Below are 13,799 nucleotides of genomic sequence, written 5' to 3' on the forward strand. Positions count from 1 at the left end.
TTGCTGTTTGGGCCCTTGCGGGGCCTTGGACGACGCCTGGGCCTGGTTGCGCCTGCTGCCTGAAGGTCTACGGCGGTTGAGGCCGTTGCGCCGACTATTATAAGGCCTTGACCTGGCTTGGGTAAAAGGCCGGAAGGGCTGCTGTTGGCGGAAGGAGCACCTCTGGGTAGCTGGTGTGTGCATACCCAGAGTGCGGATAGCCACACGACCGTCCTTCAGGGTCTGTATCCTCGAGTCTGTTTTCTCTGAGAACAGGCCGTGAGTCTCAAAGGGCAGGTCCTGGAGGGTATACTGCACCTCCGGCGGCAAGGTGGAGGACTGCAGCCAGGAGATGCGCCGCATAGTTACTCCAGAGGCCAGGGTTCTGGCCCCTGAGTCCGCCGAATCCAGAGCAGCCTGGATGGAAGAGCAGGAGGCTGTCCTGCCCTCTTCGACCAGAGCCAAAAATTCCCGGCGGGAATCCGTCGGGATCAGTTCCGTGTATTTCGTGAGGGACACGAAAATGTCGAAGGCGTACCGGGCTAAGATGGCCAGCTGGTTTGCAATGCGCAGCTGGAGACCCCCCGCCGAATACACCTTGCGGCCCAACAAGTCCATGCACCTGGCGTCCTTCGACTTCGGCGCTGGGGCTGGCTGTCCATGCTGCTCACGGTCGTTAACGGACTGGACGACCAGTGAGTCCGGAGCGGGGTGAGTGTAGAGATACTCGTATCCCGTGGGGGGGACCGAGTATTTACGTTCCATGCCCTTTGCCGTAGGGGGGACAGACGCCGGCGACTGCCAGATGGTCGTGGCATTTTTCTGGATTGTCTTAATAAAGGGCAGGGCCACCCGCGTTGGGGCCTCCGCGCCGATGACGTTGGTCACCGGGTCTTCATCTTCCGGGACCTCCGCCACCGGAAGGTCAATGGCCTTTGCCACCCTGCGGAGAAGGTCCTGGTGGGCTCGCAGGTCGATCGGGGGAGGGTCTACCGTAGCGGCGCCCGCCACTGCCTCGTCCGGAGAGGAGGATGACGACAGAGTCTGTACCACTACCTCTGTCGGAGGCTGCTCAGGGGCTTGTGAGGTTGACGGAAGCCCTGCGGGGTCCGACGACGGTAGGGTCTCCCCCAGTGGTGTTGGGGGAGGGCGGCTCACCGTGGCCTCCGGTATCCTGCGTTCAGCACCCACTGGGCGCTGGGACAAGGGGAGCCCTTGAGACTCATAGCCGGCCCAGGGGACCCAGAAACCCCACTGCTGGTGTCCAAGATGTTGGCTCTGGGTAGGAGCCCGGAGATCTGTCTCGCTGTCCGCCTGGGAGACGACCGATGGCTGACGCGAAGGCCACGGGGGTGCAGAGGCGCTGATGGAGTGCCCCGCTGAATGAGGCAGCTTATCCCCAGACGGTGCTGAGGAGCGGTGCCAGCCGTCACGGTGCCAGGACGGTGATCTGGACCGTCGGTCACTTCGGTACCGGGAACCAGAGCGTGACCTTGATCGCCGGTGGCGAGAGCGGCTGCGGGAGTCGCGACGGCGAGAGCGGTACTGGGAACTGGATCTCCGTCGGTGCCGTCGGTCCGGTGACCGGGACCGTGAGCGGTGCCGGGAGTGCGACCGGTACCGCGAGACTGAGCGGTACCGGGACTGCGACCGGTGCCGGGACGGGGTGTGGTACCAAGACTGTGATCGGTGCCGGGATCGGGACCGGCGTGACGGCGACCGTTGCCTGGACCGGGACCAGGTCCGAGGTTTGGAGCGTCGCCCCTCTCGTCCGTCAGGGGTCTGGGGCCGCATCATGGCAGGCTTGCCCAACAATTGAACAGCCCGCACCGGCGGTGCCGGGGGCCGGAGGCTCGGTGCCTCTACGAGCTGAATAAGCTCTCTCGCCGTCACAAACGTTTCAGGGGTGAACGGGAGATGCAGCTCTACCGCGGCCGGCGCCGGGGAGCAGGGAGGTACCGGACTTGACGGCTCTTGCGGTGCCGGAGTCAGCGGAACCGTGCACGGCTTGTGCACTACCCACAGCCGGTGCCGGAGGTGGCTGGGTAAACTGTCCCGAAGCTGCAGGTTTTGGAGCCGGGTGCGCTGTCTTCCGCTTCCTCTGGGGGGAGAGGGAACGGTGCCGGGACTTCGGTGCCGTCTGCGTGCCCTTAGGAGCCTCGGTACCGGGATGGCTCGGTGCCGCTGGTGCGCTGCGCGCCGAGGATGGTTTCGGCGGTGCCGGGGACGGAGCGGAGGGCTGAAGTGCCGCCTCCGTAAGGAGCTGTTTAAGTCTCGAGTCTCGCTCCTTTCTTGTGCGCGGCTTGAATGCCGTGCAAATTGGGCACTTATCAGTCCTGTGCGATTCCCCGAGGCAGCGCAGGCAGGAATCGTGCGGGTCGCCGATGGGCATAGGCCGCTGACAAGCCGCACAGGGCTTAAAGCCCGGTGCCTTGGGCATGAGCCCGCACCGGTTGTGGAAGAAGAGGGCTAACCCCTCTAATTCCCTACTATCACAACTATAACGACTATACAACTAACTTATTCAACTAATCTTAACTATTAAACTAAGTGAAACAACTATATACACTACAGATACGGAGAAACGCTAGGGCTGTGGAGGTGAGATAGCACTCCACTGTTCCAACTGGCCGTCATGGGCGGTAAGAAGGAACTGAGGAGCGGACGGGCCGGCTGGGGTATATAACAGGCGCCATAGCGGCGCCACTCCAGGGGGCGCCTAGCCGGCCCGCCGGAGTTGCTAGGGTAAAAATGTTCCGGAGAGCCGTGCATGCGCGGCGCGCACACCTAACTGGAATGGATAGGAGCAACACATCTCGAAGAACAACAGTTACTACGGTGAGTAACCGTCTTTTACAATGTATATAGATAATATAATAAGCACCCATCCCATCTCTGGATGCCTATACATTATCTAAGTTAACAAATGTATCTTCAACTTTTTATAAGCCAAGTAGCTGAGAGGAAGAATTTAATCAGAAAAATGTGAATGATAATTGGGAACCATCAAAGAACACCTAACTAGATGCCAAAAAGTCACAATCCCACAATTGAGGAAGAAGGCTCCTGGTTTAGAGGGGAAATGAAGGCAGCTATAAAAAAAGTAACAAATGGAACAAATGGAAAGCTGATAGTATATGAATATAATTCAGAAGTTAGGAACTGTAGATAATTGAGAAGGGAAGTAAAGAGACACAGAAATCTATGGCTAACACAATTAAGGACAGTAAGAAGGAATTTTTTTAATATATTACGAACAAAAAAGTCCTGACAATGGTATTGGCCCACTACTAGATGGAAATGGTAGAATTAATAATAATACAGAAAAGTCAGAAGTGGTCAATAAATATTTCTGTTCTGTATTTGGGAAAAAACATGATATTCTCATCATATGGTGATAACAGTCTTTCCATTCTATTAGTATCTCTGGAAATGATAAACAGAAGCTACTAATATTAGACATTTTAAAAATCAGCAGGTCCAGATAACTTGCATCCAAGAGATTTAACAAAGCCATTTGAGGAGCTCCCTGGACCATTGATTTTCAATAAATTGATTTTCCTTGGAGCACCAGGGAAGTTCCAGAAGACTGGAAGAAAGGTAATGTTGTGCCAATGTTTAAAAAGAGTAAACAAGGTAACTTGGGTAATTATAGGCTTGTCAGACTGATATCAATCTTGATCAAGATAATGGAGTGGCTGATACAGGACTCAATTAATAAAGAATTGAAGGAGAGTAATGTAATGAATGAAAATCAACATGGGTTTATGGAAAATAGATCCTGAAAAACTAATTTATATATTTTTATGAGATTATAAATTTGGTTGATAAAGGCAATAGTGTTGACCTACTATGCATAAACTTCTGAAAGGCGTTTGACACAACATTTTGATTAAAAACTACAACGATATAGAATTAACATGGCATACATTCAAAAGACTAAAAAATGGCTCAAAATTTAGTTGCAAAGGAATCATCATTAAGCAGGTCTGTTTCCAGTGGGGTCCCTCAGGGATCACTTCTTGGTCCTACAGTATTTAACATTTTTTTCCAGTGACCTGGGAGAAAATACAAAGTCACTGATAAAGTTTGCAGATGACAGAAAAGTTGGGGAAGTTGTAAATAATGAAGAGGACAGGTCACCAATTCAGAGCAAGCTGGATCACTTGGTAAACTGGGCACAAGCAAACAATATGCGTTTTTATACGGGTAAATGTAAATCTACACATGAAGGAACAAAGAATGTAGGCCATACTTACACAATGGGGGACTATCCTGGAAAGCAGTGATACTGAAAAAGATTTGGGTGTCATGGTGGATAATCAGCTAAACATGAGCTCCCAGTGTGACGCTGTGGCCAAAAGATGTGATCCAGGGAAATCTCAAGTAGAAGTAGAGAGGTTATTTTACATCTGTATTTGGCATTGGTGTAACCATTGCTGGAATATTATCCAGTTCTGGTGTCCACAATTTGAGAAGGATGTTGATAAATTGGAGAGGGTTTAGAGAAGAGCCACAAGAATGATTAAGGATTAGAAAACATACCTTATAGTGATCAATAGATAGACTGCAGGAGCTCAATCTTAACAAAGAGAAGGTTAAGGGGTGACTTGATTACACTCTAAGTATCTACATGGGGAACAAATATTTAATAATTGGCTCTTCAATTTAGCAGAAAAAGGTATAACACAGTCAAATGGCTGGAAGCTGAAGCTAGACAAATTCAGACTGGAAATAAGGTGTACATTTTTGACATAGAAGGTAATTAACCATTGCAACAATTTACAAAAAAGTTATGGTGAATTCTCCATCACTGAAAATATTTAAATCAAGATCGGATGTTTTTTCTAGCAATTATTCTGGGAAGTTCTCTGGCCTGTGTTACACAGGAGATCAGATTATGTGACCACAATGGTCCCTTCTGACTTAGAATTTATTACTCTATGAAAAAAACAGTTTACCTTCTCTCATAAGAATGTAAGAATGGCTATACGGGGTCAGACCAATGGTTCATCTAGCCCAGTATCCTGTATTCTGACAGTGGTCACTACCAGATGCTTCAGAGGGAATGAACAAGGCAATTATTGAGTAATCTATCCCTTGTCATCCAGTCCCATCTTCTGGCAGTCAGAGGGTTAGGGATACCCAGAGCATGGGGTTGAGTCCCTGATCATCTTGACTAATAGCCATTGTTGGACCTATCCTTCATGAATTTACCTAATTCTTCTTTGAACCCAGTCATAATTTTGGCTTTCACAACATCCACCAGCAACAAGTTCCACAGGTTGACTGCATGTTGTATGAAGAAGTATTTTCTTATATTGTTTTTAAAGCTGCTGCCTATTAATTTCACTGGGTGAGCGCTGGTTCTTGTGTTATGTGAAGGGATAAAAAACACTTTCCTATTCACTTTCTCCACACCATTCATGATTTTGTAGACCTTTATCATATCCCCTCTTAAGTCATCTCTCTCCTAAACTGAACAATCCCAGTCTTTTTTCTCTCTCCTCATGTGAAAGCTATTCCATACCCATAATCATATTTGTTGCCCTTCTCTGTACCTTTTCCATTTCTAATATACCTTTTTGTGATGGGGAAACCAGAACATCATGCAGTATTCAAGATGTGGGCATAGTATGGATTTATATAATGGCATTATGATATTTTCCATCTTATTATCTCTCTCTTTCCTAATGGGTCCTAACATTCTGTTAGCTTTTTTGACTGCCACTATATATTGAGCTGATGTTTACAGAGAACTATCCACGATGACTCAAAGATCAGCTTCTTGAATGGTCATAGCTAATTTAGACCCCATCATTTTGTATGTATAGTTGGGATTATGTGCCATTCTGTTTCTTGGTGCAACAGGAATCACCACAATCTTTCAATATTTAAAACAATATTTTTCTACTAAATTCCAATACTTAATACTGAGGTATAATCTAAGGTCTAGTAGAACATTAGTTATAATTTATCCAAGCTATTTTAGTGAAGTCTGTACTTACTTGAGGCCCATTCACAGGAGCGATAAATCTTCTGTACAGAGCAAATCCCATATCTGTTCCAACTAAGAAAACACAATTATCATAAAATTGTTCATTCAAATTGACAAGTCATTTCTGAAACAAATCCAAATAATGGGTGTAAGTTACAACATGGTATGTCTTCTAGTGGCATCTACAAAGCTAACTACAAAGAGATCATATCACCCACAATTGAAGCAGTCACTTTTGGAGTGAAATGCAGGAGCTAGTAAAATAAAAATCTACACTCAGCCACGGGATTCCAACTCCTATTGACTTCAGTACCACCCTTCTAACAGAGCAAAATTTAGCTAGAATTTTATCAAGCACCATACATAGCTGTGGCACTACACAGGTAATTAGTAGTATTTAAAAGCGCAAAGCAACACTAAATAGTTTAAGGCTCAGATCAGTTTACATTATAATTTAACCTAACCCCAATTTACATTTACTTTGTGGTTTTAGCAAACTGAATAATATGCAACTGATATCTCCCTGACTATTAGTATTTTGGACTCCAAATGGGCATTCATATTTGTACAGTTTAATACTATGTGCCTTGCATAGTTTTTATTCTCACATACATACTAGGTAGGATTAAAATTACCTATAATCCCAATGAGGAGCAATCTGAAGACTCCAAACAAAGGAATCATTTCTCTGAAGTTCTTGGAGAGAAAAAAATAAACAATTAAGCTATATAATTATACACATGGACTTGTACATGCATACACATACACAAACAGTCCATTTAGGTATATTAATATACACTAAGTAACACCCTACATTTCTATAGTGCCTTTCAAACAATCACAAAGCATTTTACTAAGGAGAGTCAGTATCATTCTCCCCACTTTACAGATGAGGAAACAGGCCCAGAAAGTGGCATGCCCAAACTCCAACAACAAGGAGCTTAATCCACTAGACCACTGCTATTATCACCTTTCACAGTCTTCCTTATTTTATAATGAAAACATATGTCCTTTTATATGCCTTTTGGTGATAAAAATTAATTAAAAAGAAGATGCAATCTACGTACTGTCAGCCCTTTGAGAATGATTATCCAGCAAAACAATATTTTTGCCTTACCCAAAGGATACCAATTTTTAGAGCCTCTCATGCCTTTGGTGGTGGAGACTCAATGCTATTTGCTGAACCAGGCCCCCTCTTTGTTTACTTGAAAACTCTGGTGATGTGAACTCTTTAATGTATCATTTATAATTCATACTGCCTGTGATCACACAGAAAAGAAAGGTTTGACTGCTGACTGAACTTTTTAAGAGAAGATTTGCTGAAGAACTGATGTTTCCATGAACTAATGTTTAGCAATGTTTAGAATTAGAAGACTAGGACCCACCTTTGGTGACTGATTAAACTACATCATTTTTTAAAAAGCCACCCAATATACAGTCAGCTTCTCTGACACTAGAGATCACTGAAGCCAAGATCTTAATTAGCAAACAAAAATATGTTTAGTTGCAGTTAAGGTTATGTAGCAGGACACTTCATCTGAAATCTTAAAAGAAAGAAACTAACAAATTACTGGGAGAGACCTTTGCACTCCTTTCCACCTTTGTTTTCCCTACAACATTAGTGATAATGCTCCCCAACACTCCATACGGTTTTCACTTCCATCTCCCACAGACACCAAAAAATCAGTATGTACCCCAGCTTCATAAAACTTGCATTCCAATGCCAAACCTTAACAGAGACCTCATGTGCTTTTACATTGATTATACTCAGAGACCAGAACATCTGATTGTCACACATACCAAGCATTTGGGAAGTTATTCTGGCTAAACAATTGCTGAGGTCACCAAGATTTTATGTTAGACTACAAGTTTGATTAAGCTGGGGTTTGTATTGCTTTTTGGTATGTGTGGGAGATAGACATAAAAGATTCACAAAATAAAGGTTTAAAGTTCCTGGTTAAGCTGAACTACTGCACCCAAAATGAGATCAATACAATTAGACATTTACATGAATATATAGCCAAAATTATTTTTTGAAGGGATATACAAACCCTCATGCTTCAGGGCATCAGTCAAGTTCTAACTGAAGCCCTAGAGTTTGGGGTTTTTTTGGCTTTGTTTTTTGTTTATTTGCAGCTTATTCCATAATTGTTCACTATGGGGTTTCTTGTACTTCTAAAGCATCTGATTTTGGCCACTAGTTGAGACAGAATACTGCACTACATGGGATCGTAAATGGCAATTTCTATAGTGTAATGTCACTTTGGCTGAAAAATGATGTCAACTGCTAAATTCACTTTTTCCTCTTTTAATAGCACAAAAAGCATCTATGAAGCTTTGATTTCTCAAGGACAGACACAGTTTGTTCAGCATATATGTATGTGGGAGTTGCATTTTCCTTAATTATTCCTCTTTGCTGAAAAAAATTGAACATTTTATTTACACAAATAAGATTGATCCAAAAGTGAACAAAGATCCACAAAGAATCTGGTTTTTTTTTCAGTGCATTTCTGATTGTTTCCTTACCACTAAAACATTCATAAAGTATCCTCCAATGAGAGCATAGACTCCTCCTGAAGCCCCTACGAGAGCCTGGAGCGGATCACAGACTGAGCTAGCCAAGGAACCTGAAAAAGACAGAAATGTCCTTAGAACTAGAGTCCTAATGGAAACTTTAAGATGACATTTTCTGCACCCTACATCAATAGAAGCTAAAGATCACAACTGAAATTACAGGAGATTGACAGACATATTAGAAACTGGGAAAAGAAAACAGGAAGAAAAAAAGGCCAATTAAAGTTTTACCTACACCAATGTGATGCGGACGTGAAAAAGGCTAATGCCGTCCTAGGATGCACCAGGTGAGGTATTTCCCGTAGACACAGAGAAGTGTTAGTACTGTTATATTGATAAATCCTCATCTGCAATAGTGTGCGCAATTCTGGTCTCCCATCTTTAAGAAAGATGAATTCAAACTGGAACAGGTGCAGAGAAGGGCTACTAGGATAAGCCAAGGAATGGATAACCAACCTTATGAGAGGAGACTCAAAGAAGTTGGCTTGTTAAGCCTAACCAAATGAAGGCTGAAGGAAGATATGATTGCTCTGTATAAATACATCAGAGGGATAAATACCAGGGAGGGAGAGGAGATATTTAAGTTAAGCACCAATGTAGACACAAGAACAAATGGATATAAACTGGCCATAAACATGTTTAGGCTCGAAATCAGATGAAGGTTTCTAACCATCGGAGGAGTGAAGTTCTGGAACAACCTTCCAAGGGGAGCAATGGGGGAAAAAGCCTAACTGGTATCAAGACTGAGCTTGATAAGTTTATGGAGGGGATAGTAGGATGAGACTGCCCACAATGGCATGTAGCAAATCTCCAACTGCTAGCAGCAAATATCTCCAATGGCTGGTGATGGGACACTGGATAGGGAGGGCTCTGAGTTACTACAGAGAATTCTTTTCCTGGTGTCTGGCTGGTGAGTCTTGCCCACATGTTCAGGGTCTAACTGATCACCATATTTGGGGTTGGGAAGGAATTTCCCATGAGTCAGATTGGCAGAGACCCTGGGTTTTTTCACCTTCTCTGCAGCATGGGGCACAGGTCACTTGGAGGTTTAAACTAGTGTAAATGGGGGATTCTCAGACATGCTTCTGCCCCCCTGGCCCTGACTCCAGCTGTGGCTGTGGCAGGGACGGGAGAGGCACCTCTCCCTCAGCCCCAACTCCAGGACTATAGTGGGGACAGGCTCCTCTCCCTCGGCCCCAGTCCCCTTTTTTTAAGGAAGATCCTGTGTTACAGCAATTAAATGTTTCTATTCTTTGTTCTGTGGTGCCTCTGTTTACACAATTTATGGGGATAAGCAGTATTTTATCTGCCAAAAATATATACTTTATTGAGTCTGATCTACATCCTGAACCAAGATTTATACAAAACCATGAAATACCACACATTACTACCTTTAACCAAAGAAAAATACCATCAAGACATCAAACAGTTTTCATTTCATTTGGGTGAGGAATCTCACTTTAGGTTCAGCTTTGCACTGCCAGCCACCAGATTAAATTCTGAGCAAAGGGAACCGCAACCTGAAATATGGGTCGCACATTATAGGATTTCATTTTTTTTTGCTCTTCAGAAAAGCCTGTTATGTGCATAAGACTTCAGTCTGTGCATCTGCAATAGTGATAAGGAAGCCGTTCTAATACGATACACTTGAAGGGTCAAATCCTCAGCTGGTGTAAATAGAAGTAGTCCCACTGACTTCGTCGCTGCTGTACACCAGCTGAGGGTTTGGCCCTAAATGTCAGATTCCAGGAAATCTTTACAGTCCCCTTTACAGATAGATAGATAGATAGATAGATAGATAGATAAAGTGTTTTGTTTCTACCGGTGGCATACATCCAGACATTACCTCAATATTGGTGCTGCACATAACAAAATTAATTCCGCACATGAATGGAAAAATTAGAGGGAACATTGCTCCAGACCTATGAATGGCCTCTTAATGGACACTGCAATTGTACGATGATCTCCCAGCTGAAGCTATGCTTTGAGGATATGATAAAACTCAGAATGCAGTTCCATCTGAATGCATGAGAATACAGAGGTTTGAGAATTTTTGCAATAACTGCCATCAGACTAAACCCTTATACTCAACATTTTATAATGTCCTCTGAGAAAGGAACTGTTCTACCTTTCATCAGTAGAAACTTGTCAATAAAAAGTTATATTTATAAATCTGTTAATATGCATGTCTTATCATTCAACAGGATTTTAGCAGCCTTAATAGGGAAGTATTAAAACAAGCACCAGAAGTGGTAACCAAGCATTATACCTAGAATTAGAAGCAGTAGGGAGGAGACAAGTCTTGTTTTCTTGGTGATGGAGTAAGATTACAGAGGAACAATGTTGTTGCTTCTTTCATTTTATTTTATTTAGAATTAACAGAAGCTATGTTAATTCTAAGGGTACGTCTATACTACCTGCCGGATTGGCAGGTAGTGTTGGATGTATTGGGGATCGATTTATTGCGTCTCGTCTGGATGCGATAAATCAGTCCGCTAATTGACGCCCGTACTCCACCTCGGCAGGAGGAGTAAGCAGTGTTGATGGGGCAGCCGCACCAGTCGACTCACCGCCGTGAGGACAGCCAGGTAAGTCAAACTAAGATATTTCAACTTCAGCTACGCAAATAGTGTAGCTGAAGTTGCGTATCTTAGTTTGAACCCCCCTGCTAGTGTAGCCCAGGCCTAACAGAATTAACCGACTGAAGACGGCAACAATAACCAACTTCAAGATGTGCTTTTACAGGAACAATATCTGTGCCTATTTTTCTAGAGTCCATAAACTGGAGACTTTAGAATGCAGAACAATAAAAGCAGTTTACTATTTCCATTGAGAATTAATTCAATTTACTTATCCATTTCAAAGATGTTAATTTTAAAATACTGCCCACTAACACTTGGTATGAATTTATATTTCTGTATGGATGAATTAGAGTGTTAAAAAATTGGAAGGGAGAATGGCTATAAAGTTGAAAGAAACACCTGAGTGGAGTAGAGTGGAACATAGGGTTGTTTTCTAGTATGTTATTATGGTAAAAGTTTGGAGTCCAGACATTCTCTGCACCAAGAGAACTGGTTATGTTACACAATCCAGTATACCAACAACTTTGATTGTCCTGTTCAGGAAAGGAGATGTGGCAATAATATACATTGATTTTCTGATACAGACAGTTCTTCATTTAAGCTTACCCATTTCCCATTACACACTGACCTCCAATCACTCCTGCGAGATACACCAGACTAACCCGATGCCCTTTATGAACCATTTCTAAGGGGATCCCCAAAATAAGTTGCAGAAAGAGATTTCCTAAAATGTGTTGAATGCTGCAAGGAAAAACATGTTGATAATTGAAAATCAAAATTTTAATTAACAAACATTTAAAGTTTTCTCAAACTATAGCTAATACATAATAAAACGGAACCCTAGCATCCTGGGGGCATGCTTTATTTCTACAGCCAAAATAACTTTTTAAAAGACAAAATAAAAGCTGTTATAAATTATATACTCAAATAACTCAAAATAAGTAAGCCTTACTTTTTAGGGGGTAGAGTCAGGGCTATGCATTTGGATCTGGAAGGCCAGTCTGCATATAAATCAGAGTAAGGCACTCTGGTGGAAAGGCAGAACTGGATTACAGATTATGAAGAACAGGTCTCCAAAAAAAAAAAAGGTAAAACATGGCCATACTGGGTCAGACCCGTGGTCCATCTAGCCCAGTATCCTGTCTTATGACAGGCCAGTGCCAGATGCATCAGAAGGAATGAACAGATCAAAGCTATTATCAAGTGATCCATCCCCTGTCATGCCGTCCCAGCTTCTGGCAGTCAGAGATCTAGGGACACTCAAAGAATGGGGTTGCAGCCTTGACCCTCTTGGCTAATAATCATTGATGGACCTGTCCTCCATGAACTTATTTAATTCTTTTTTGAACCCAGTTGTACTTCTGGACCCTAGCAATGAGTTCCACAGATTGATTGCACATTGGGTGAAGAAGTACTTTCTTATGTTTGTTTTAAAGCTGCTGCCTACTAATTTTATGGGGTGACCTCTAGTTCTTGTGTTATGTGAAGGAGTAAATAACATTTCCTTATTCACTTTCTCCACACTACTCATTATATTTTAGACATCTATCTTATCTCCCCTTAGTCATCTCTTTTCAAAGCTGAACAGTTCCAGTCTGTTTAATCTCTCCTCATATGGAAGCTGTTCCTTGCCTTTAATAATTTTTGTTGCCCTTCTTTGTACCTTTTCAGGTAGGATTAAAACTATACTACAGCCACGCTATCTATACTACCTTGTACTGATCTCGCAAACTAAACACGGATGGATTAGGTCAGATTTTGGAATGGAGAGTGACACCTCACTGCTGCAGGAAGTGGTGCTGGCAGTTCATTAGGTGGAACTCTTGTCATTACTGACCCTGTCATGGGGCACTGCCCTTGAACATGGCCCTTTTTGTGGCCCTGCAGGTTCATTGCCTCCAGCACCAACTCAGGTTATTTCAATTAATTACCTAGACTGGTAAACCAATATCACCTTTGTGGGAGTCTGATTTATTAACTTTTCTACAGCATGTAACTCACTTCTGAGTTGAAGTTCATGTCTCCTGTGGGTCCATGTAAGAGTCCCTATAGACTTTTTGCTCCTGTTCAGGAGGTCCCAGCCCTCCTCCCAAGGCTGGGTGATATTTTCAAGTTTCTCTCCTTAAAACTGCAGCCTTCCATTCTCCTCCTTTGCGCTGGGTTATAATTTGGGACAGCTGTAGGGCCTTATCAACTTTCAGCTGGCCCCTTACCCCAGTTAGTCCTCAGGCTCAGAGGGTGCAGCAGGCAGTGCTCTCCTGCTGTTGTCTGCCCTGTTCTCAGGGAAGAGGCAGCATACTAGTCCCCTTCTTCCACCTCATACCCAGTTGGTTGGGTGAGAGAGGAGCCTTGTCTTGCCCATTCTGCAAGGCTCCTGATCCAAGGCCCTTAAAGAAACAGTAATAAAATTTCTCCCAACATTATTTATTCCTGGGACTGCTTCCTCTCTACAAATACCTCTTATTTCTTATGTCTTAGTCTATATCAAAACCTCCCAAAATATTATAAGGGCCATGCCATGTGACTGGGGTGGGCTCACAACGAAGCACCACTACCTTTAAAGGGGACAGCCTACCATGATGCAGATCCTACTGCACCAGTACGGTGCCCAGAAGCATCATCCTGCAGACAAGTCTTAAGACTAGGGTCCTGACCACATGATCTTT

At 43.6% G+C, this 13,799-nt stretch overlaps 1 protein-coding gene across 2 annotated transcripts in view; it reads right to left on the reverse strand.

The window, feature by feature from the left end:
* LOC123355544 (rhomboid-related protein 2-like) overlaps nucleotides 1–13,799 on the reverse strand; it is a 45,053-nt gene that overhangs the window by 19,919 nt on the left and 11,335 nt on the right. Inside the window, exons 4-6 of one of the 2 annotated variants that reach the window (XM_044998141.1) lie at nucleotides 8,504–8,604; nucleotides 6,613–6,673; nucleotides 5,988–6,049 (exon numbers count right to left, since the gene is read on the reverse strand). In XM_044998141.1, the coding sequence (XP_044854076.1) occupies nucleotides 5,988–6,049; nucleotides 6,613–6,673; nucleotides 8,504–8,604 (224 nt within the window). Of the gene's footprint in view, nucleotides 1–5,987; nucleotides 6,050–6,612; nucleotides 6,674–8,503; nucleotides 8,605–13,799 lie in introns of those variants that run through there. The other variant, XM_044998140.1, reaches the window with a different exon arrangement.

Source organism: Mauremys mutica, chromosome 23 (genome assembly GCF_020497125.1).
Source record: "Mauremys mutica isolate MM-2020 ecotype Southern chromosome 23, ASM2049712v1, whole genome shotgun sequence".
Lineage (NCBI taxonomy): Eukaryota > Metazoa > Chordata > Testudines > Geoemydidae > Mauremys > Mauremys mutica.